The sequence below is a fragment of the Simochromis diagramma genome, unplaced genomic scaffold (assembly GCF_900408965.1).
Source record: "Simochromis diagramma unplaced genomic scaffold, fSimDia1.1 OVJJ01000802.1, whole genome shotgun sequence".
NCBI classification, from domain to species: domain Eukaryota; kingdom Metazoa; phylum Chordata; class Actinopteri; order Cichliformes; family Cichlidae; genus Simochromis; species Simochromis diagramma.
In genome coordinates, this window is record NW_024387492.1 from 8,643,225 (window position 1) to 8,665,136 (window position 21,912).

Genomic DNA, 21,912 nt, shown 5'->3' on the forward strand with positions numbered 1-21,912 from the left:
TATTTAAAAAAATATTCGAAGACGTGAAAAACTACTTCAAATGTTTTGAATATTAAAAATATTTTGTATTTTGTAATATTTCTTATTTGACCTTTTTTTCTACAGCTAGAAATGCTTACGGCATATTTTTATACTATTGTTTGTGATTGTGTGTAACAGAGAGCGTACAGAAGCAGGTAATGTTAGTTAAAATCCCATAAAATCCTGCAAACGTCATAAAATGCTGGACCCGCTTCCTGTCACGTGCCCTGCTGCGGCCTGATCATGTGACTCCAGTTGCTAAAAATGAAAGCTTTATGTAGCTGGATGAGATTTGTGGCGCTTGTTTTGATCCTTAATTTATTTTTCCAAGCAAGTTATCAGCTGACCGAGCTGCAGGTAAGGCTGGGCTTTCTAAATGCAATAACTGTAGTCTTTACTTCAATAACTCTGTGGCGCATATATATTACTAATAATATAGGTACACAGGTTCTGGTGTATGTGCCAGAAAGGAAATGGCCAGCAAGATTGTTGTTTACAGGTGCCCCCCTCTTTGTTATGACGTGTAACCACAGGTATGTAACCTGTGTGGCGGGACCATCCTAAACAGCTCTGAGGTCGGTCACTTTTGCTTCTTATCCGCTGGACGGATAGACGGGCGTTGCTGTTTGAGAAATGACACCACAAACGACCCTGAACACATCATCGGGTAGGATTTGCTGCTTTCAGGGTCCGTCGGAAACAGAATTTACACCCAAGCTAAGATTTGTTAAGCTATTTTGTGAATAACTGTTAAAAAAAAGAAAATGTAAATGTATTTTTCCTTCTAGTGACTTCGAATGCTGACTGTGTATTAACTTGTGGGAAAGGTTTCGTCTTCATAATCTCACTAACAGACAGGAGGCTGAGCTGGAGGTGGCAGAATTGGCAGTGCTAGCATTTTCATTAGGAAGTACAGCTCAATTTGGGTTTTTTGGAGACACAGTTAGAGAGGCAAAGCTGAGATGGTTTGGATAGTGGGATATATTGGACAAAGGGTGTTGAATGTGGATCTGGCAGGCAGAATAAAAAGAGGAAGACCACAGAAATGATTCATGGATATAATGAAGAAGCACATGCACAGTTGGTAGAGAAGGATGCTAGGGATAGGGTGAGATGGAGGCAGGTGATCAAATTTGGTAGTGACCCCTAAAGAGTGCAGCTGAAAGAGGAAGTTCTTCATTATCTGAACTTTATTTGTGTTTTTTGTTTGTCAGGTTGGATCTGTCCAACTGTTCACTAACTTGTGTGCAGGATCTTCAGGGAGCATCAACAGCTTTCATGATGTAAGAACAGTAAATACAGTTTCACATCTTTTTTTGCACAAATAATCCTCTCGTCTGCACGCAAAACAACAGAAGCTCCTGCTTACACATGCTTTTTCTTTGATTGTAAGGTTATTTTTAATTCAAAAGGAAATAACTGCTCTTATCGCTACTCCACAGTTTACATTTCATATGAAAAATTGTAGTAAAAGCCTGTATTGGTGTACCGAGAAAGACAAATGACACATGTGCAGGCGATTCCTCAGAATGATCTTCATGTTCATAAAAGCATTCTTGAGCAGCAGGAGTTTAGGAAAGTTTCTATTTCTGGCCATGCATAACAACTTTTATCTCCCCTTCTGGCAAGCACTAAAATGATTTAACTTCACAAAAAATAAATATAGCTGAAGCAAATAAGGAAGACACAGGGCGGCTGTGGTTGAGCAGTTTCTCTACCAAATGGTTCACATATTGAAGTATCCTTGGGCAAGATGTATCAAAGTTAAACAAAGTGTTTTAGGCATAGATACAAGTGCAGTGTGACTGGATGACTGGTAGTTGTACTAGAAAGTGCTAGTGTTTTTATCTATGTGGTCGCTCTTTTAAATGCATCCTATAAATGTTTATATTACAGAGACCTCTCGTTCAATCCCCTTGTCAACATTAGTGATACAGCTTTTCAAGGATTTAATAAGTTAAACTACATGTAAGTATTTTACCCAAATTATGACAGATTCTCCTCAGTGTTAGATTGAGATTTTTTTTTCTAACTTAATTTCTCTGTAGGATTTTACCACAAAATATAGATTGTCCGGGAAGCAACACATCTTGGGAAAAGGTTAAAATCAAAGAGGGAAATCGCCATTGTGAAGGCCAAAGGAATATATGCAACGAGACTGGACAACTGTGTAAGTTCCTAACTTTTGCTGTGACACATGCCATCTAAAACTACAGTTATATATGTTACACGTGACATCTATTCATACTTGTTGGTAATCCACAGCAATGAACTGTCCAGAGAACTCCCTCTGTGCCCCCTTCGGCCCAGGCTTCTTTGAGTGCAGCTGCGCTGAAAACTTCCGTGGATACAAGTGTCTTCGAGAGGTTGGTTCTGCAAGCAGCTTTATGCAAATCACCTTTTGATGCTAAGCTTTTCGATTATTTAAAGTTGTGCATTTGTTAAAACTGTCCATAGGGGGAGTTCCCAGCTCTGCAAGTCTTTGGACCTCTTGCAGCTTCTACGGTTGTGATCTCGGTTCTTCTGTGGGCCACCCAGAGACGTAAAGCCAAATCACTCTAAAGCTGAACCTTTGTCAGCTGGTTTTAATCTCAAACTGACTGTTCTTAAAGGGAAGATACTGATAGGGGAAAATGCTGACAAAGTCTGAGGGGACTTTTACAGGGCTTCTTTTAAATGTGTTTTTATTCATTTTACACCTTTTTGAGGTCTGTTGTATTTTTTGTTTCAAGGAAATTTACACGTTTGACCTCAAAGATGTTTCAGTGCAATTTTAAAGAAAAGATTTGCTCTGTCTTTCAAATATTTTTGTCAGGAATGACCACTATTAGCACATCAATCATATTTGTAAATGTATTTGACTGACACCATGTGATAGAAGGGAAAACACTGTGTTTTACAAAATCCTTCAGAAACTATGTGCACTTACACAAATACGGTCTTCAGTGCTGAATTTCCACTTTACTGACAGCAAAGACTAAGTTTGTTTTGATATAAATTTTAACAGTAATAATTAAGAGTGCAAGCTTATTTGACATCTTTAAAAATTATTTTAATAGTCCAATAGGTTAAATTCTTTTTTTCTTTTTTTTATGCAGTTGAGCGACACAAAATCCTTTCTTTTGCAACAAACCTCTTTTTGAAGTGTGATGTTTTTATTTACATCTTTAATTTCAATTTCAGACAAAACACAAAATGTGGAAGATACTTGTCTGTTACAGCCACATTTTGTTTATAGGCCACATGTGCTAAATGTCTTGAGATTCAAGGGTAACCTCCTTTGATACTCTTCTCCAGTGAGATTCAGGGTTCTACTGAAGATTTTAAAACAGGATATCTGTTTCTATGCTTCGAGTATCATGTTTACATTATGCATATACAGGATTTAATTGTACATTAACTGATTTTCTAGCTGTTAAAATGTTGTGTTCTCCCATTGGGAAAATTCAGTGTTGAAGGGCAGCTCTAGTTGCTCTATGTTCAATACATTGCTTCTGGCTAAATAAGTTGTCTGAATGTTAATGCACTGACTAAATATTGCAACTAATAAATAATTCTTGTAAGGAGAGAGTGCATCTACAGCATGCAGAATATTTCTCCTGGTTTTAACTGAACTTGGTGACGATATATGAGCAGTGAGAACAAACTCCTAGCTGCTTTACCAAAAACTGTAGTACCTGGTTAATGTCTTTTCTTTTGTCATTAAACCTAACTTTATGGGAGCCATAACATTTATCTGATGCTTCAACTCCAACTGTAATTAGGAAAAACTTCTGTCTTGTTTCAAATTGCATGCCATGGTTAATAACTAGTGTTGTGACGCTCAGTGGGATTGTATTGGCAATTAAATGTTCTGTTTCTAATAAACAGTGGGTCTTATAACATCTAGCACTACTTTTTTTTTTAATAAACAGAACAGCCTTGTCACATTAGGCCAGGAAATATATTTCCATTCATCCAATACTACCATAAAAACACACATGGACTCAATTTAAAAAGCATATGTCACTTCAGATATATATTTATTGCATGCTAAAAGCACAATTTGTTGTGTGTGTACAAGCTCTGGTGCACACAAACTGAGTTGTTCACTGGTCCACGTTTTTGACTCGCAGCACCACGGGGACAGAGGTACACGGGATCATCCCGAGCTCTGTGATGACTAGATCTACGAAATCAGGCGGCGTCACGTCGTAGACCAGGTTAAGAAGGCCGAGAGAGGACTCGTTCTCCCATCCCTCCAGCGGAGTCGTTCCTTTACGGGTTACAATGAGGTCGTCGGGGTCATCTGGAAAGCAAAGATGAGGATAAACTGGTGTATGGAAATAAAGTTGAGCAAAAGGACAAATTGAGCTGAAAGGCTCGCAGACATTTATGTAGCAACTGAACACTTTCCATACCGAGTTCATTAGATACAAAGGAGTCTGTCTGCACCCTGTCGCAGAACTTGTAGGTCTCACAACACACCAGCACAGGCACATTAAAAGCTTTGGCCACCAGAGCTATCTGTGATGTCCCCACTCGAGACATGACGTAACCATTAGCCAGCAGAGCATGAGCACCAAGGAAAACCTTTGACACCTAGAAGAGAATAAAGAAACTCATTGTGCTTAGAACCAAATATTTTGGGGTTTACTCTAGTGTAGCTCCATGATTACCTCTGGAAGGATGTAAGAGACAGCAGAGATAAGAACATAGGTGCAGCTGATGCCTTTCTGGACCAGGCGCCTCAGGGCCTCCTTGCCCTCTAGCCGAGGCCTGCTGTCCACAACAATAACACGGAATTTTCTGTTCTTCTCAAAGGCCTTGCAAAGGATGTGGTTGACCAGTGACGAGCTGTCAGGGAGGAGAGAGGAACATTTAATGTCAGGACAAAAATGCGGAAGGAAGGTTGCATCTAACCAAAACAGGGAAGAGAAAGCGTTAAGAATAAACAATTAAGCAATGCTCGCTAATAAAGAACAGATTTAACAGCTGAAACCAAGTACATGCACGCAGCTTTTAGAGACTTACCATCCATAAACTAGGATCACATCTCCATCACTGATCTTTTGTTTTTCTATGGCGCACTTGGCAATAGCTACACCAGCGAGAATAATCTTCTCATTAATGTAGGACTCGATATCTTTGAGCAGTTTGTTCTTTGCCTAAAAACAAAAGGAAGTGCATGAGTTCTCAAGTATCGGAAACTTAAAATGAACCACACAGTGTGATAAAAGTCTCACTACTTAAACAGATTATGTGATTGCAAATACACGAGTGTCACTAACCTCGTCTTCTTTACAGTTACTAGGAATATTAGAGATCTCCTTCTTGATGTATTTGATTGCATTACCCATGCTGGCTGACAGAGGGCGACACTGATTCAGAAAACTGAAATAAAAACAAAGCAAAAGGAATGATTTCATGTGTTAAACCAAAAACGTGTCAGTAGTGTAGGAAATAATGATGAATGACTAAAATCAGTATTTTTTTTCCTTTACCTGATATAAGGTTTTAGCTTGTTGACCAAGTCTCTTGATAGCTCTTCATTTTGAGGTGTAGTGTAATCCCTTATTACCTGAAGGGAAAAATGAAACACTGGACTTTGACTGGGCCATTACAACATTCTTTTCTTTTCCAGTCATTCTGTTGTAGATTTGCTGCTGTGCTTGCGATCGTTGTCCTGTTGCATGACCCAATTAAGGCCAGACTTTTAGGTGTCAGACAGATGGCCTCACATTGACTTTACAATACTTTTATATACATAGGAGCTCGTAGTAAATGATGCAGATGCAACTTTGAAAAGCTAAGTTTTACGACCATATTCTTTTTAGAAAGAATAAGCTTTCCCTATGACAACACTTCCAAACAAACCATACTTGTTCAGTGTTTTTCTAACTGTACTGTCATGAACTCACTGAGGCGTGTAGAGTCTGAGATCTAGTCCTTGAATTTTTTTTTTGCAGCTTCTCTGAGCATTACACGCTCTCAACTTGGTGTGAATTTGCTAGGATGTCCATTCATGGGAAGATCGGCAGGAATTTTGTGAATAATCTTTCTCACTGTGTAATGATGGACTTAGTCTTATAATCCTTCACAGATTGACAGTTGATTCTTTGAAATCGTTGCTGATTTCTTTCTTCCTTGGCACTGTGTTTACACACACCTGAATGCCTCAGAACAACAAACTGTCAAACCTTCCACTTTTATAAAGATGCTCACACCTACTGATGATCACTTAATAAGGTATATCTGATTACCAGCACCTGGCTACTACTTGCCCTTGTATTTTCAATGGATGCAGTCATGGTACACTCAGTTTTTCACACAGTGCTTCTGGATTTTGACTTCATTAAATAATGACACTGCAATATGTCATGTTCTGTAGTTCATTTGAGATTGTATCTACCTGATTTTAATGACCAGATTCACTTTTACAATGTCTCCTGATAAGTAAAAATTTGGACCCTCTCCAATACTGGCCGACTTCTTTGTAACTGACTGCAGTCAAACGGTCACTGTGTCAGCCTTAGCCTTGCCCATGAGAGAGGGAACAGTGGGGTTTGAAGAATGAATGGTCTATGTTGGGACTGTACCTGTTTGAAAGCATGCAGCAGGGCGACAGAGCGAGCATTGGATCCTGCAACAATGCCGTGTGAATACTGCAAACCCAGCCTGACAATAGCGGGATGAATCACTGTGGAAGGAATGCTGCAAACCACAAAAGAGATTTAAGGAAATCTTAAGAGGTTACATCTTATAACATGACATAAACAACACACTGTAACATACAATTTAAAGTCAGTTTACCTGAGTTGCTGTGTTAGAGGAGCTTTGCGACTGTACTGGTGGAGATGAGAAAACAGGCTGACTTTGTAGCCATAATCTGAGCGCAGCGGGATCTGAAATGCACAAAATGTACACCAGGTCAGAGATTACAGCTGAGTTAATGAGGTGAAAACAGGGAGTCTAGACTGTGCTCATTAAGAGTTACATTAAACTTTGAATTCTGTGTAGACCTAATAGAAAGAAAACTGACAAAATTAAAAATTACTGTTATAATAAATTATGACTAACAGAACAGCAGCAAGCAACGGACAGCCTGGAGTTTCGGTGACCACAGCAAACAACACACATACTGTAAAACCTACTTGCCAACTTAACAGCTGTCTACATGGAAGAGATGTTTTTACATCTCTACCATTAAGTTTGTAACAACCAACAATAATGGGTTAAACCGGATTAAGATAACAGGTTAGCAACTGAAACAGAACCAAAAAGGTTAAAGGCACACATTCTGTAAAGCCAGACGCCGATGGCTTATACCTTTTTAGCAGCATAGTGCTCTGGTGTCTGAAAGAAATGTTGGATACAGTCACATGCAATCACAACTGCTGGTTACTGGCTGCAATGACTCAACCAAATAAAGTTACTTTATTTTGGAGTTACTGTACAAATAACAGGAATTCTATTTATGTACACAACTGACTGACTTTTGTTTAATTAGAGAATGTCTCAGATTTAACTAGTAAAAGCTTAGATTTCCAAAAATGAACCATGCACCTGCAGGAAATGTCACACTTCTGTCCAATATAACATGTTGTAAACATACCAGCAGTGTTTTTTTCCATCAACTGAATTTGTTTACAATACAGTATGTTAGATTCAAACAAAAATAGTTACTTGAAGCATTCAAGATCAAGCCATTTTCATAAAATAAGTCAAACATTTCCTGATGAATCTATCCATCCTTACAACAAATTAAAAGGTTACTTAGAATCACTATGCATCGTGTGTATTCAGTGTGTCTTGAATCATTTTTAAGGGTCTTCAGAAGTTCCTCACATCAATACTGACCTGTTGCCTTTCCAACTTCTTGGCAAGTTTCTTTAAAACGTCTGGGTTGTCCACTTGAATGTGTTCTGGGAGCCTCTTCACCACTGAAAATGCAAAGAGTGTTAATATTCTCCAGTGTGCTGACGAGCCAAAAAATTCTGCTGGTCGTTTGGGAGATGCTAAATAGCTCTGAGGCCTGTACTGCGAAGCAGGATTTTATGTTATCCAGGTATCTGCACTGTCAAATTTGAACAAAGACTAAGGCTACATCCAAACGTACACGGGTATTTTTGAAAACGGAGATTTTCCGTTTTTAAAAAAAAAATCCCGTCCACACGTGCAGTTTTAAAAAATATCTCCGTTCACATGTAAATGCCCAAAACGCAGTCAAACGTTGTGAAGAACATGCCAAATCCTAGCTGTGTAGAAATGTTGGCCAATTAGACGTCTAGAAGCCTGGGAGGGAAAGAGTAAACAGGATGTAAGCATGTAAAAACTGCAGATAGTAAGATTAACAGCAACAGTATTTTGTCTATATCCGCCATTGTAGAAATTCATCTCATGTAAACAATAACGTGGCACACAGCGTCACGGCAAAAACGGCGAACACCTTTGACGTTGCGTGACTTAATCTCCGTTTTCCTCATCCACGCAAAAACGCAAAAACTGAGTTTTCGAAAATCTCCACCCTGGCAGGAGTTTTTAAAAATCTCCATTTTCAGTGAACGAAAACGCCGTTTACGAGTGGACGAAAGGTGCAAACGCATAGAAAAATCTGCGTTTTCAAAAATACCTGTATACGTGTGGATGTAGCCTAAAGCCTACATTCAAATTCTGTGTTTACATTTATTCTTTACTCTTTACCCATGTGTTAATGAAAGAGCTCTCATATTGATAATTCTGTTAACTTGCTGAGTTCTTCCCAGGCTTCAAATAGGCTAAACTTTATCAAGTCTTGTCTAGCCTTACTGACCAAAGCACTTAAAGCTTACACTTTTAATATATTATTATGTTACAGTCATTTCCCCCTCTTACACACTCATATTGATGGTTTGTCTGCAGCAGCTGTATTGCTTTCAGTCTGTATTACATGTTTAACGTCTTCATATTTTCCCATATTTCTGTACAGGTTCACCTTCCAAAATCAGTCGCTCTACTGCTGATACACTTATTACCATTGCCACCGATATCACATGACCTTGACCTTTACATTTAACACTTCACTGGCACCAAAACCTTGTTGGTGAAGTTACCACCAGTCAGTCTTGTTTCAGCATATTTCCCTGCAGCCAATCATGAGGCCAACGTTTGACCCTACAACAATCACTGATCACTGTTAGTCTGTATTTATCACAGCCAGCTTCTGTGTTGGCATAAACAGCTTCTCAAAGTTCTACAGGTAGCTGTCTGTTGTTCTGACTTGATTATTTCGAGTTAGATTATCCAAAAGATAAAACTGAACGCGCAAATGTTAGGTGCAACAGCAGTACCTGGCTGCAGATCACTGGGCGGAGCTTTTGGTTTGCTCGTGGCTGCCTGCTGTCCTGTCTCTCCCTTCTTGCTCTGTTTGCTGGCCCTCTCAGCCTCTTGCCGAGCTCTCCTCTCAGCTTTCAGCTCCGCTTTAGTCTTTGTTGGCTTGTCCGCCGGCACAGAAGCCTCCGAGGCAGGCACAGAAACAGGTGCAGTAGCAGGCACTGCTGAAGGAGCTGACAAAGACCATAACAGACACAGATGTTAGGATAAAGAATGAATCACACTGTGCACCCAGATACAACAACACTTGCTGCTGCCTAAATGGGAGGCACCTTTCTGCACTGTGGGTTGTGTCGGGGGCTGGGATGCTGGAGCTGCTGAAGTGACCGGCTTCTTCTCCTTCTCATTTTCCTGTGATGCCTTGTCATCTTTTTTCTCTTTGATTTTTTTCTGCTGTTTCTTCTCTTTCCTCAGCCGTTGCTTTTCCTCCTTGGTTAGGTCTTTGCCTTCACTCTGTCACGTGACAGGAAGAGGCGTCAAGAAAAACCTAACTATTAAGGAAAGCATTTATCCACACAAAAGGCTGTGATAAATTTCAAGAAAACACCTAGACTAACCTTTGCGCGTTCGATTTCATCTTTCCTTCCGGGTCCATCTGTAAGACGAGCAACAGAGGATGATAATATTAGATTATTTAGCATTATAACGTACTTCTGTTACTTTTTCCACAAGAGGCGGTGATATTAAGGTCGAGTCTGTTAGCTGCTTTTAGTTTGCACCGTGTCAACGAAATCAGTAACAAAACAAGTGTAGTGCATCATCGTCACAGCACAGTGACAACTAGAAACATGAGTATTGTACGTTTTAAAACTACTCGAAAAGATGATGCAATACATTCTCTGTCTACGGCATGAGTACCGTTTACATGCTCTCGACGCTAACGTTAGCAGGTCTAGCATCTGGGAAATTAACTTTGCTACCAGCTAATAACAAAGTCTACATAATAAGCGCTGTGAGTATGAGAGTTACTTCTTCGTAACTCCTGCAACTAAAGAATAAGAACCAAAAGGAAAAACCAAATGAACTACAGCTATTTACACACTCTGAAACCCACCTATCACTCCACTGTCAGCCATGTTTACGATGCTGCTTCACCTCCTCTTCTGCTGTAGAAACTACTACCATAGAAACGTATATCGCCCCCTGGTGGATGACGTTGTATGTTGATGAGTATGTACACATTAATATTAAGCATATTGAAAGCATATTGATTTGCTCTCCTGATATTTAGACTGTAGTATTGATATTTTAATCTTTGCCTTATGCCCATTAAACATTAATACTATTTTCCAAATAGTATTAATGTTTAATGGGTGTTATTAAGGCTCACTCAGTGACATACTGTTATTTATTTTATGTTTAGATGTGATTCTAAAGGCCGAACTTGCTACATCAACAAAAAAAAAAAAAAATCTAAAACTATCAAACTTCCTACATCATTCAGTAGCCTACTGTGAAAAAGTCTTGAGCATTCCCTTATTTCTTTAAACAAAAAACCTTTTGAGTATTATACATATGAACATTACAAGGGGAAATAAATAAATAGTGTTATGTATATACAGTTTTGGTTACTGCACGTAGAATTAAGTACTGCACAGTGATTGCACAGTAGAGGGAATCACTGTGCAATACATAGAGGGAATATTGAATATTGAAGTGAATATTGGAATATTGATCTGGTCAGTTAAGTAGCAGAGGGGGTTGTTGATCAGTTTTATCTGTTTTGGTGTGAATAAATTCACAACAGGTGCACTAGAGAGAAAACAATGAGACACCCCCATAACACTAATTATTTTACAGATGGAGGCCACTAACCTTTTTTCCAATTCTGGCATTGAAATGTCACATTGCCAGAAGGCTTGATGTGTCTCCTTACACAGTCTCAACAGCAAGGAAGAGATTCCAAGAGACAGGCAGTCACTCTAGGAGAACTGGACGAGGTCGTGGAAGGTCCTTAACCCACCAACAGAACTGGTATATGCTCCTTTGTCTAACAAGGAACAGGGTGAAATGAACTACAAACTACAACTGGACTGATTAGGAATGTTATTTTGGTGACTTTGCTGTAATGATAAGGGCAAAGGTTCATAATGAAAATCCATCCATCCATCCATCCATCCATCCATTGGGTAGGAGATATGTAAACCCTGGACAGATTGCCTGTCTATTCCTGATTAAAATGCTGACGTTAAATATCAGTTTACTGTCTATATTATGATCCAGTGAATTACAACTTCAGCATCCTGGCTTTTGGTCAGTGATTTCAATAACAGCAGCAGATTTCTGCTGGTTTTGACAAAAGGTTTGAAGTGAAAAAGTTGGTAAGGGATGTGCAGCGCTGTTCTTTGTATGCTTATTTGCATCCCCATTACATCTGCATGCTTAGAGGAAGTTTATTTTCATGGAGACAGCTGGAGTGTCGTTTTTGTGTGTATATTATCCTCCATCACAAAATAGACTGAAGACAGATTTTATTGTCCCACATTGTAGGAAATTTGGATCAGGTTTCCACCCAGGCTGTATTTATAAAAAATGTTTAAACACACATGAAATATGAGTGAAACAAGAACAAAAATACACAGACATAAGCATATGTGCTATTTATAGACCTATACAGTAGAGTGCAAAATAACTGTAAAATTCATGCAAACACTAAAAGAAAAACGATCTGTCATTTTTTACTGATACATCCCTACCTCATCATTTAAAACTGAGCTTGAAGTTGGGATAAAAGAGATTTATTCTAGCTCTAGTCAGGCAGCACAGTGATATTCTAAACCTCCGAGTGGTACTTGGTGTGTAGCTCATATAGCGCAGGGTTATTAGATTGTTGGCTTGCCTCTGCACAGCCTGTTTGTAAATAGTCTGCAGGCATGTGTACACTCCACACCCACACAGAAGGCAACCTAGCTAGAAACAGCATATTACTGTATATACACATCATGCGTGCTATCCATGGTACTGAATTCTCTGGCCCGGACTGTAATATTAGCTTTTCCCATCTATTCTACAGTGTCTATCCCTGCACTGCTACACCTGCGCTCTTTTTCTGTTTAAATAATTTACTAAGTTATACTTTGCTGCCATTTTAGGCCTCATATTTATATCATCTCATACTGGGTCGGAGTCTATTCTGCAGAATAAGGTGGACTCAACTGCTAGACTTAATGTATCGTTGTGTTTTTCCTCGAGTACACAATGGACTGAACGTGAATCAGAAGAACAGGAATTCAACACTGTACATCGTCAGTGATCTTTTATTTGGTTTCTAGTCACATATTACCATGAACAATCAATATAGTGCTCCTAAAGAAGATTCACGTTGCATCTGTGCTGTAAAATCTATTCTATTCACCACCTCCAGATTAAGCAGCGCTACACCACAACGTCACTGCGTGTTTGACTCCCAGCCGGTGTGTGCTGACTGAATTCACGGCGCAGTAGCTGGTTGAAGGGGACCAAACCTCACAGAAACACCTGACTTGGTTCCGTTTGACCAGCCACAGCAAGGCGTGTTGCTTCAGCTGCGAGTGGCAGAGCAAGAGGGAGAGCAGGAGGGGAGGGGCAGTCAAGAGGAAAGGTTACAGGGGTAAAGGTCACGGAAAAAGAGGGACATGAGAAAGACGAAATACGGTAGGAGATGGACATCATCTGCAGGCGGTAAGGGCTGCTGAGTCCTCTTCAGTCTTACCTGATGGAACACACAGAGAGAGAAAAGGAGAAGTTACAGCACAGGAACAAGTGCCTCCGTGTTACCAAGCAAATAGTTCCTATTTACAGGCTTGAGAACTCTGACAGCCGGTGACATCTCTCCGTTTCCTTCCAAATCCAGCCCACGGCAGTGAACTTTCACCCTCAGTGACAGCTCCTGCATCTCTGCCCTTCCCTCCCCTCTTCCCTTTTTGAGAGCTCTGCGGTTGCTATAATGGGTGACAGCTGTGCTCTGTCAATCCTCCTTGACTGTCAGCAGTTGGGGCAGGGCAGGAATTTTTCAAGAAGTCCCTGAGACCCGATCAGCGGCCCTGGGAGTAATGCTAACTGCACACGTGCCTGAGCTGAAGGAGAGGGAACAGGCCTTTCACCTGTTGTCCTGCCACACACACACACACACACACACACACACACACACACACACACACACACACACACACACACACACACACACACACATGGTCATGAACTCTGACACCCCCCAAATGGTAAATGGCCTGTATTTGTATAGCTCTTTACACAACACACACAAACACACACACACACACACACACATATAAAGTAGACAGACACCCTCACACAATTTTCTGAATGAAGACAAATGAAAGGACAATATGAGAAATGTCGACGTCGATGCTCAGGTCCCCTTGAAACCACACACTTCCTTACATTCCATAAGTGGCGTATTAATATGGGGATATAAGGAAGCATGTGCTCGCAAGGGACAACAACTGGATTCGCTGCTCCTCGAGACACAAAGCACCCTTTCATAGCCACGCGTGAAGAGTAGCGGGAAGAACCGGCTTAACAGCGGTTAACTGTGACAGAGTGAGTGAGTGAATAAAGGAAAAATGGAGCGTAAGAGGCACAGAATGGTGGCTTCTATCATCTCCATGAAGCTAGAAGCAATTTGTATGGGTTAAACCTGACCATTGTTTTATTAGACACATAAAAAGTGAATTTTCTGACACTGACAGATGACGGGACTGATCATACTGGCAGATACTTGATGGATAATGCCAGTGTGATGCTGCTGAAACGAGTTTAAATAACTCAGGCGGGTGAGGCAAATACCGACTCCCATCAAACAAAGGTCATCGTCCTTTTTTTATTTCCCAAACATCGTGCCATGCCAAGTCAACGTGATGCCGACAGTTGTGTCAAGTGATCCTTAAAAGCGGAAAAAATTCAATTCATTTTAATCGCAACCCCTTATTAAAATGGCTTGAGCTGATTTTTAAAAAAATGCGTTTTACTCACCTTGGTCTGGTCTCCTTGCGCCTCCTCTTGTGGTTTTCTCACGGTGAGTAAATGGGGTTAAGATGAAGGCCTCAGTCCACCTCTCCTTCACAAGTGGTGACTTCCTCGATAAATCTAAACACTTCTGAACCAAATGGCCACCAGAAAGTCTGTCTCGTCTACTGTAATTAGACTAGGACGACTCCTCTGAGAGGCACCAGATTTCCTGATTCTTTCCTGCATCACATCTCAGCTTCCCCTCACCTGACACAACTGGCTGCCATGTTGTGCTGTGTCTTCAGTAAAAGTGAGAGAAAGCTGGTTTGATACCAGATTTTTACTCATATTGTGCTGAAGTTAAGCTGAAACCACACAAGCACGGTAACCCGAAGATTTTGTTGCCTGACATATGACTTTGTCTCTTCCTGCGCTGTGAACTAAAGTTTTAGAAGGAGAAATCACAGGAGTGATTCAAAAACAGACAAAACTCAGACCAACCTTACTCCTCATCCCTGAAGTTGTCCTCTGCCTTTTATCCACCCTTTAAAGCCAAGCTCATGAAACTAACCCTCCGCTTTCTGAGAACCACTCCCCGGCTTCACCCTCAGCTCTCCTGTGATCACCCATCCTCCTCTGTATCTGGTCAGTGGATTGTGCCCACAGCAGGCCTTGCAGATCGGCCTTTTCTATGGCTCCAGGAGCGGCCCCCTCCAATGCGGCCTCCCACCTGTTGGTGTCCTTTAGAAGCCCGGGCCTCTCCTGCGCCTCCTGTCCGGCCCAATCAGCGCTTTGACAGAGGGGAGCCAGCCTGTGAAATCACACCTCTCAGCTGTTCACACTGGGCTCGAGACATCCTACACCCCTGCCGTTCCTCTGTTCAGGCCCCCCCCCACCCCACCCTGCCTCTATTTTACACCGAATGTCAATGGCTCCTTTTTGGATAAAAAAAAAAAAGAAAGGGAAAGAAAAAAGAAAAGAAAAGGGGATACAGGGAGAAACAAGGAAGCAACTGCAAGAGGGGCGTGTTTTACTGGGTCTGGGGGTACAGTCAGAGCAGCAGTTACGGCAGGCCGTGAGTCACAGCCGAAGCCAAGGTTGAGTTTCAGCCCTCTTTGGCTTCTTTGATTCACTTTAGCTTCATTGCATCGTTTACCGGGGAGGAAAAAGTGACGTATGTGCTTATCAAGTTCACAAAATAACATTTCAGGCCCCTTTATGCGGTGATTCGGGCAACTGAAACAGGTCCCTTTGGGAGACATCACATGATAAGAAGCCTGTATGCTTCACAGTGCACCAAATGTGGCAAATGCTTTGACAAACTGTAAAGTAAACCTCTGTCCACGAAGCATGGCCAGTAGGATATATAGGTGCTCCTGTGGCATCATAAAAAGAAAGCAATAAATTCTTCAGTGGCCACAAGATGACCATTCTGCCACCATGACTCTTAGAACGCAAGCACTCGATGTGAAATGAGCCACTTTAGGAGGCAAAAATCCAAAGCCTGGAAGAATATGTCTTTTCTCAGGATACGTGCTGCCGTATAGAATGACAGGTCTGAAGGTGTGACAGCGCTGAAGCATCTACACGCACTGATCACCAGCAGTGTAGAGGCAAACAGGCCCAGGCTCAGGGGGTTCATTTTCCTCTGCAGCAAGCACAAGCTGCTCCACTAAGGTCAACACCTGTGTTCTAAAATCAGCGCCGGGGTTGGGTGTGATAGGAACCCGGGCCTCATTCACAGAAAGCTCAAGCTCAGAGAGAGGGGCTTATATTGAAACCTAACGCTCTCGCTATTTTCGAGGCACTTGCCGTCCACAAATAGCAACCTGGCTGCATCTTTGTGGCTCCCGTTTTTTTTTTTTTCACCCCACAGGATGTTGTCTAAATTCGACAGTTGTTCAATATTTCCCATGGCGCCGAGCCAGGGTGTATCACAAATGCAACATTTCCACTAATGCCAGCGATGTGCCACGGCCTTGCTCGTTACATCTGAGCGCCTGGAATATCGGATGACTTTTGTTGCTGAGTGAATTCTTGGTCGCTCGCACCGGACACGATGGTAAAGACACAAATCATAATCCTTGTGTTCCTCTTTTGCGGGAACAGCTGATCACTGTCACATACTGGCGCACAGGCCGGGGCTTTGCCAGCGAACGCTCTCATCTAATCATCTGTTTCTCCTTCATCATGTGTCATGCATCATTCAGAAGAGCTCACCTTACCCTCTGATTTTTTTTTCATCTGTCTACACCTTTTCTGTTTTTTTTTTATTTTATTTGACTTCCAGTCATCCAGTCTGGTGATTCTTTATACTTCCAGAACTCCCTGTAAACATGGACACTGGATGACAGGATTTTGACTTGCTCACCAATTTTGAGATCAATTAAATCAACATGGGGGAAAGTCAGTGAAGGGGCTTAAGTGCCCGAGCTGCATGTTATCTTCAAATTGGGCTAGGGAGGTTATTTTTAACTACCGTTCACATACCGGGGCCCCCGTTTGCTAATCACTTTGTTCCCCTCTGTCATACCCATCTGCCCTGCTGCCAATGTCCCACTGCTTCTGGGGAGGTCACAACACACTTCACTTGGCAGGAGGAAATAATTTCCCTCAGGACAGCAGACAGGAGCTTTGAATGATGAACTCCAGAGCAGTTTCTTCAACAGCGGATAATATGGAATTCTATTGGTATAAATAAAGTGGCAGCTGACACCAGACCAGATCTTGCGCATGCACACGCACACGGAGTGACCCCCACCTCTTTTAGCAGGAAAGCTCCTGTAGGAGGTAGTGGTGGTGGTGGTGGAAGGTGGGAGTGGGGGTGGGGGGGTTAATAAATAACTTAATAACTTAACAACAAATAACTTAGAAGTAAGACTAAAACTGGGATTTGAGATTGTAAAATTGGCATCATGGCAACAGATAATAGCTTAAAGTGTCTAAAAAATTCACACACATTTTTTAATGTATTCTAAAGGCACACTAAAAAGATTAGGAGCTGGCCTAGTTGAAAAAGCAATAGTGAGCTGCTTAATCCTGACAATGGTAAGACGGTACTGTGCTGCTGACTCATTACGTGGTCTGATATTAACGGCGCTCTCTGTCCTTCCCTGGGCACAGCAGTTGCCAGCATCGAGGTTGACACAGCTGCCAAAGGAAGCCCGGTCCGTGTGGCAAAGCAATGGAGCAGAAAGGTCAAAGGTCAGCAGCATTTATGCTGAAAGAGAGAACAGGTGATGGAGAGGTGAAGGAAACTCGCCCACATGATTCAAGGAGAGGACAGAAGGATTTAAACGGATGCTCTGAGGATGTGAGATTTAGGAGTGAGGAAATGCAGCAGTTGGTGACGTCAGCGTCTTTATTGTTTGGTGTTTGGTTAGAAAACAGCAAAGAGTTTTCATTTCATTTCACCAACACAGAGAAAAAAAGCTTGTTATTAATGTGGCACCCTAAGTAATTCAATTCAAGTCAGTTTTATTTATATGGCACCAAATCACCACAACAGTTGCCTCGAGGTGCTTGGGACTAGGCTTCAGTCTGATACTGAAGCCATCCAAAGGTGCCAAAACAGGAAACACATCCCACACTTTTCTCACCAGCCCGACAGCTAGGACATGAAAGGGTTCTGGGTGTTACACTGGAGCCTGTGTCACCCTAGAAGGGCCTACTGCAGCAGTCAGAGGTGACACATGAGGTCTGATTTTGGACGATAGCAGGGGACAAATTAAGTACAATTTTATTAAACGATCATATTCACTGTGCTATTGTACCAAAGCATGGTAGGATGTTTTGTGAGCTCAATTACATAATGGCAATGACAGGCTGAAATGACTTCGCAGGCAAGCATATCTAACTGCTAATATTAAAAATCATAGCATCTATTAGTATTAGAAATTACTAAAATGACTTGTTGGAATCTTTCTGTGATGGTTAATCCACGAGTATGTGCCAGCTCTTTAATCAAATAATGTTTTGAGTGCTAAAATGTAACTATTGTTGTTAGTTTTCAAATTTTCAAATTGACTATTTGACAAAATGTTTTTAGTTTTAGATTAAGATGCCAAATTATATTTATTTATTTTCATTTCTGAACAGAAAAAGCAGTTTTAGGGGTTTCTGAAAACCTGATTTCAGGTTTTAATTCTGCCTAATAAATAAAAATATGATTTTTTAAACAAGTTTTTGGTCTAATAAGTTTGTTAAACACTGTCTTTCAAATAATAACTGGATCACTTTGTGAATGTTTCTTGTCATAGAAACCAATACCTGAAGGCGATGTGACACCATACATCCTCCTGTGTATCGATATACAGTATGTGTGTATATAAATAGTAGTAAATCAGATGGAATTTTTACTAAATGCCTCACTGTAGAGGATAATAAAGGGTAATTATAAGGGAAGATATTAAACTGTTACTTGTTCAGGCTCATTATTTCCTCGTAAAATTTCTTAAACTGAACCATTTAGTTTGGATAAGGTTTAACAACTATGTTGTGTATGTAATAAATATTTAGTTTATTTTAATATTTATTTAAAACAACATATGCATTATTGTTGATAAAACAACCAAGTCTTTCACAGAAACAGAAATCATCAAGTGCATGAAACCATTAAAAAAAGGGACTTGATATAAAAATGATACAGCCTAAAAATTAAAAGAATAACAGGATAGTAATTAAAACCAGCAAGAGGGCAGCAAAAATATAACACATTTAGTTTAAAACCAATAAAATAAGCATACATTCAATAAATCAATCAATAATTGACACTTGTTTTAAACAGTGTAACTACGTGAAGATGCTGTGCACATTTCCATCACAGTTGGTCATGACAAAAGCTCAGTTTTTTTCTCACATTAAGCATTCCTTTTCCACGTGATACTTTGCGGTGGCTCCTGGCAAAAGAATGAGCAGCCTATGGACACCCAAGCACCCGTGGGGGTCGTGAGTAAGTCAGTTGTCAGTTGACTCCCACCAAAAGGGAACGACAACTGCAGGAGAGCCAGAAGCAAGGGAAGGAAGAGAAGCAAGAGAAGCAACAGCAGCAGTGGCACGGAGATGAAACAGAGATGAGTTTTATGGTGGTCAAAGAGTGCAGGATCAGCTGAATCAGCCGACCAGCTGAGAACACTTGAAGCGAGAGTCAGCAGTGAGCATCGATGATGTCTGTTCTGTCCAAGTGTTGCGCTCTACCATCTGAAAACTGCTTTTCAGGCAGTTTGGTGTACTTCTCAGTGACTGCTCCTCAATACATCATCTGCAGAGATGCTGAGCGGACACAGGAAGAATCGGAAGGAGCCCTTTGTGGAAAAAAAAAATCCTTTAACATTAACATTTAACAAGTTATTTCATATTAAGGCGATAAAAATTTCAAGATTAAAACAAACACTATTTTTTAACACTTCTGAGCAGTTTAGGTATATAAATGGTCGCAACAAATTATTTTTATCATTCCAAATTGCAATTATGATAGTGTGGCTTAAAAAGAAATACAAGAACGACTGATGTTTTAAAAAAAGTTTAACATTAAAAAACTATTTTTCCTGGAAAAGACGCTGGTGTTGTGTAAATTTAATGCTGCTTATATTACCCGGATAGTATCAAACTCGCAGTATCTCCATAACCAGACAGTTCAGCCATATAAACTCATTTGGGGGATGTAAGGTCCTAAAAGTATTTCAGGTTATCCTGTTGACTGCTGGAACAAGATAATAAAATTCTTGCTGGTGTTAAATGTGCACTCATTAGTACAAGATCAAAGGGCGACTAGGGTACTTTTGCATGTAAAACTGAGCTACCTTTACATGTGTTACATGTATCTTCTTCCACTTATAATACTTGCTAATATGGTGCTGATTGCCAATGTGATTATAAAATTTTGCTGATTAAAAATGTACAGGATATCTGTGTAAGCATGGCTGAACAGCTACATTTGATCCTGTCATGTTAAGCTTTGATATCATGATGCCTTAGACCAGGGATGCCACACTCATTTTACATTGAGGGTTACTTTGATATTAAGTGGGCCAGAGGAGTGAAACTGCACTTTCTGTCAGTGTAAAGACATTTAGCGACATATTTAATCCCAGATATATCTTGATATGAGATGAAGTGTAATTTCAACAGCACATCTCAGTCTCTATACATGATCAATTTTCTTGTAGCTCACTGCTCAGACTGTCCTATATTTATAAAACATTAAGTTTTTTGTTGATTGATGAAATTTCTATACTCCACAATGAAAAACATAAATTCGTCTGTCATTTTATTGTTTATCTTTTACATATCTACTTAAGTGTAGTATGAAAGCTTCCAGGGGAGAGCTTTATCAGCAGGAAAAGCTGTAAAACCTATTAAAATATAGTTAAAAGTACAAAAGTTATATTTTCCCAAGTCATCCAGTGGGCCCAACTGGAATCTTCGCTGAGCAGATTTTGACCCTCACACCTTATGTTTGACACCCTACCTTAGACAAAATCATAAGTGTAAAAAAATACAAAATCACCTGTATTTTGTGTCACTCAGCAACAGTATTTCATTTGCAATTTATTTACAGCAAAGCAAGTGATCATAAAACAGCACAACACCCTCACACAACTTTCATATCCAAGTTTCTTTTCTCTCACGTCTTCCTGACGATTGAGTTGAATGCCTTTATTGTCAGTGGAGGATGGGTATGGATATGTATGGGTTGTAAAGCCATACAAAATACAAAAACTACAGGTTACATAGAATTTAGGTCTTCAGTCTGTACTCTTAAAATATATCCAATTTAACTCTGTACCTCTTCTTATCCTCTTCAGCCCTCTCATGGGAGGTAACAGCTGTCCTGTCACCCCAAGTCACATGACATGGGCAGGTGGGAGAAACCTATGTGGGACATCTAACTACCCTCCTCCCCCCATTCTGTCTCTCTGAATGTCAGACACACACACACACACACACACACACACACACACACACACACACACACACACACACACACACACACACACACACACAATCTCTACTCTTCAAGGGTGTGGCCATTTTGCATTGCTGGAATGTGCGCTGTGTTTGTAATTCATACTGTATGTCTGATCTGCCCCAGTGTTGAAATACCAGAGACAAAAATCTGTCTCGTTCCAGTCCCTGCTTGTAGCTGGTGTGCTGCTGAACTCGACGTCTCGGTTTTATGTTCAAACATTCTCGCTCACTTTGATGTGCAGGGAAATTTCTCTATATCGATCGTTTATATCACATACTTGGAACTGCTGGTCCTTTGCTTTACAAGACAACCCAGGTGCAATATTCATTTAGTGTATATGTACAAAGAATTTCCTTCCAATAATCTAGGAAACATACTGCTATAAATTAAACATTAATAACGAGAAGGGCACACTCACTGGACACTTGATCTGGTATATTTTGTTAGTATTGGTTTGCACCCACTCCCCTACTCCTCGCCTTCAGAACTGTCTAAATTTTCCAGGACACAGATTCAACAAAGTGCTGAAAACATTCCTCAAAAATTTGTGGTCCATATTGACATGACAGCATCAAACAGTTGCTCTAGATTTGTCTGCTCCACATCCATGATGCAAATCTCCA

General features: G+C 40.6%; 2 protein-coding genes across 2 annotated transcripts; one reads left to right on the forward strand and one right to left on the reverse strand.

Annotated features, from left to right (window-relative positions):
- Window positions 1-241: 241 nt before the first annotated feature.
- On the forward strand, window positions 242-3,903 carry atraid (all-trans retinoic acid-induced differentiation factor). The gene is made up of 7 exons (XM_040017135.1): window positions 242-378; window positions 555-688; window positions 1,236-1,304; window positions 1,918-1,989; window positions 2,070-2,191; window positions 2,287-2,387; window positions 2,479-3,903. The coding sequence occupies exons 1-7, from the start codon at window positions 286-288 to the stop codon at window positions 2,581-2,583; spliced, it is 696 nt and encodes a 231-aa protein (XP_039873069.1). The 5' UTR covers window positions 242-285; the 3' UTR covers window positions 2,584-3,903.
- A 108-nt stretch (window positions 3,904-4,011) lies between these two features.
- On the reverse strand, window positions 4,012-10,521 carry eif2b4 (eukaryotic translation initiation factor 2B, subunit 4 delta). Its single transcript, XM_040017134.1, has 13 exons — window positions 10,427-10,521; window positions 9,930-9,967; window positions 9,645-9,825; window positions 9,330-9,545; window positions 7,861-7,943; window positions 6,814-6,905; window positions 6,600-6,714; window positions 5,505-5,581; window positions 5,292-5,394; window positions 5,035-5,168; window positions 4,680-4,857; window positions 4,422-4,602; window positions 4,012-4,309 (listed from the first exon to the last, which is right to left on the reverse strand). Exons 1-13 carry the CDS (start codon window positions 10,446-10,448, stop codon window positions 4,110-4,112), a joined length of 1,620 nt encoding a protein of 539 aa, XP_039873068.1. The 5' UTR covers window positions 10,449-10,521; the 3' UTR covers window positions 4,012-4,109.
- Between the last annotated feature and the right edge of the window lie 11,391 nt (window positions 10,522-21,912).

Excerpts from the sequence above, each read along its gene's own strand:
- atraid (XM_040017135.1), top strand. The coding sequence starts at position 286 with ATGAAAGCTTTATGTAGCTGGATGAGATTTGTGGCGCTTGTTTTGATC. Across the intron at positions 689-1,235 it reads GACCCTGAACACATCATCGG|GTTGGATCTGTCCAACTGTT; the intron begins GTAGGATTTGCT and ends TTTGTTTGTCAG. Across the intron at positions 1,990-2,069 it reads TTTAATAAGTTAAACTACAT|GATTTTACCACAAAATATAG; the intron begins GTAAGTATTTTA and ends ATTTCTCTGTAG.
- eif2b4 (XM_040017134.1), bottom strand. The coding sequence starts at position 10,448 with ATGGCTGACAGTGGAGTGATAG. Across the intron at positions 9,826-9,929 it reads ATGAAATCGAACGCGCAAAG|AGTGAAGGCAAAGACCTAAC; the intron begins GTTAGTCTAGGT and ends GTCACGTGACAG. Across the intron at positions 6,906-7,860 it reads AGAAGTTGGAAAGGCAACAG|ATCCCGCTGCGCTCAGATTA; the intron begins GTCAGTATTGAT and ends TGTGCATTTCAG.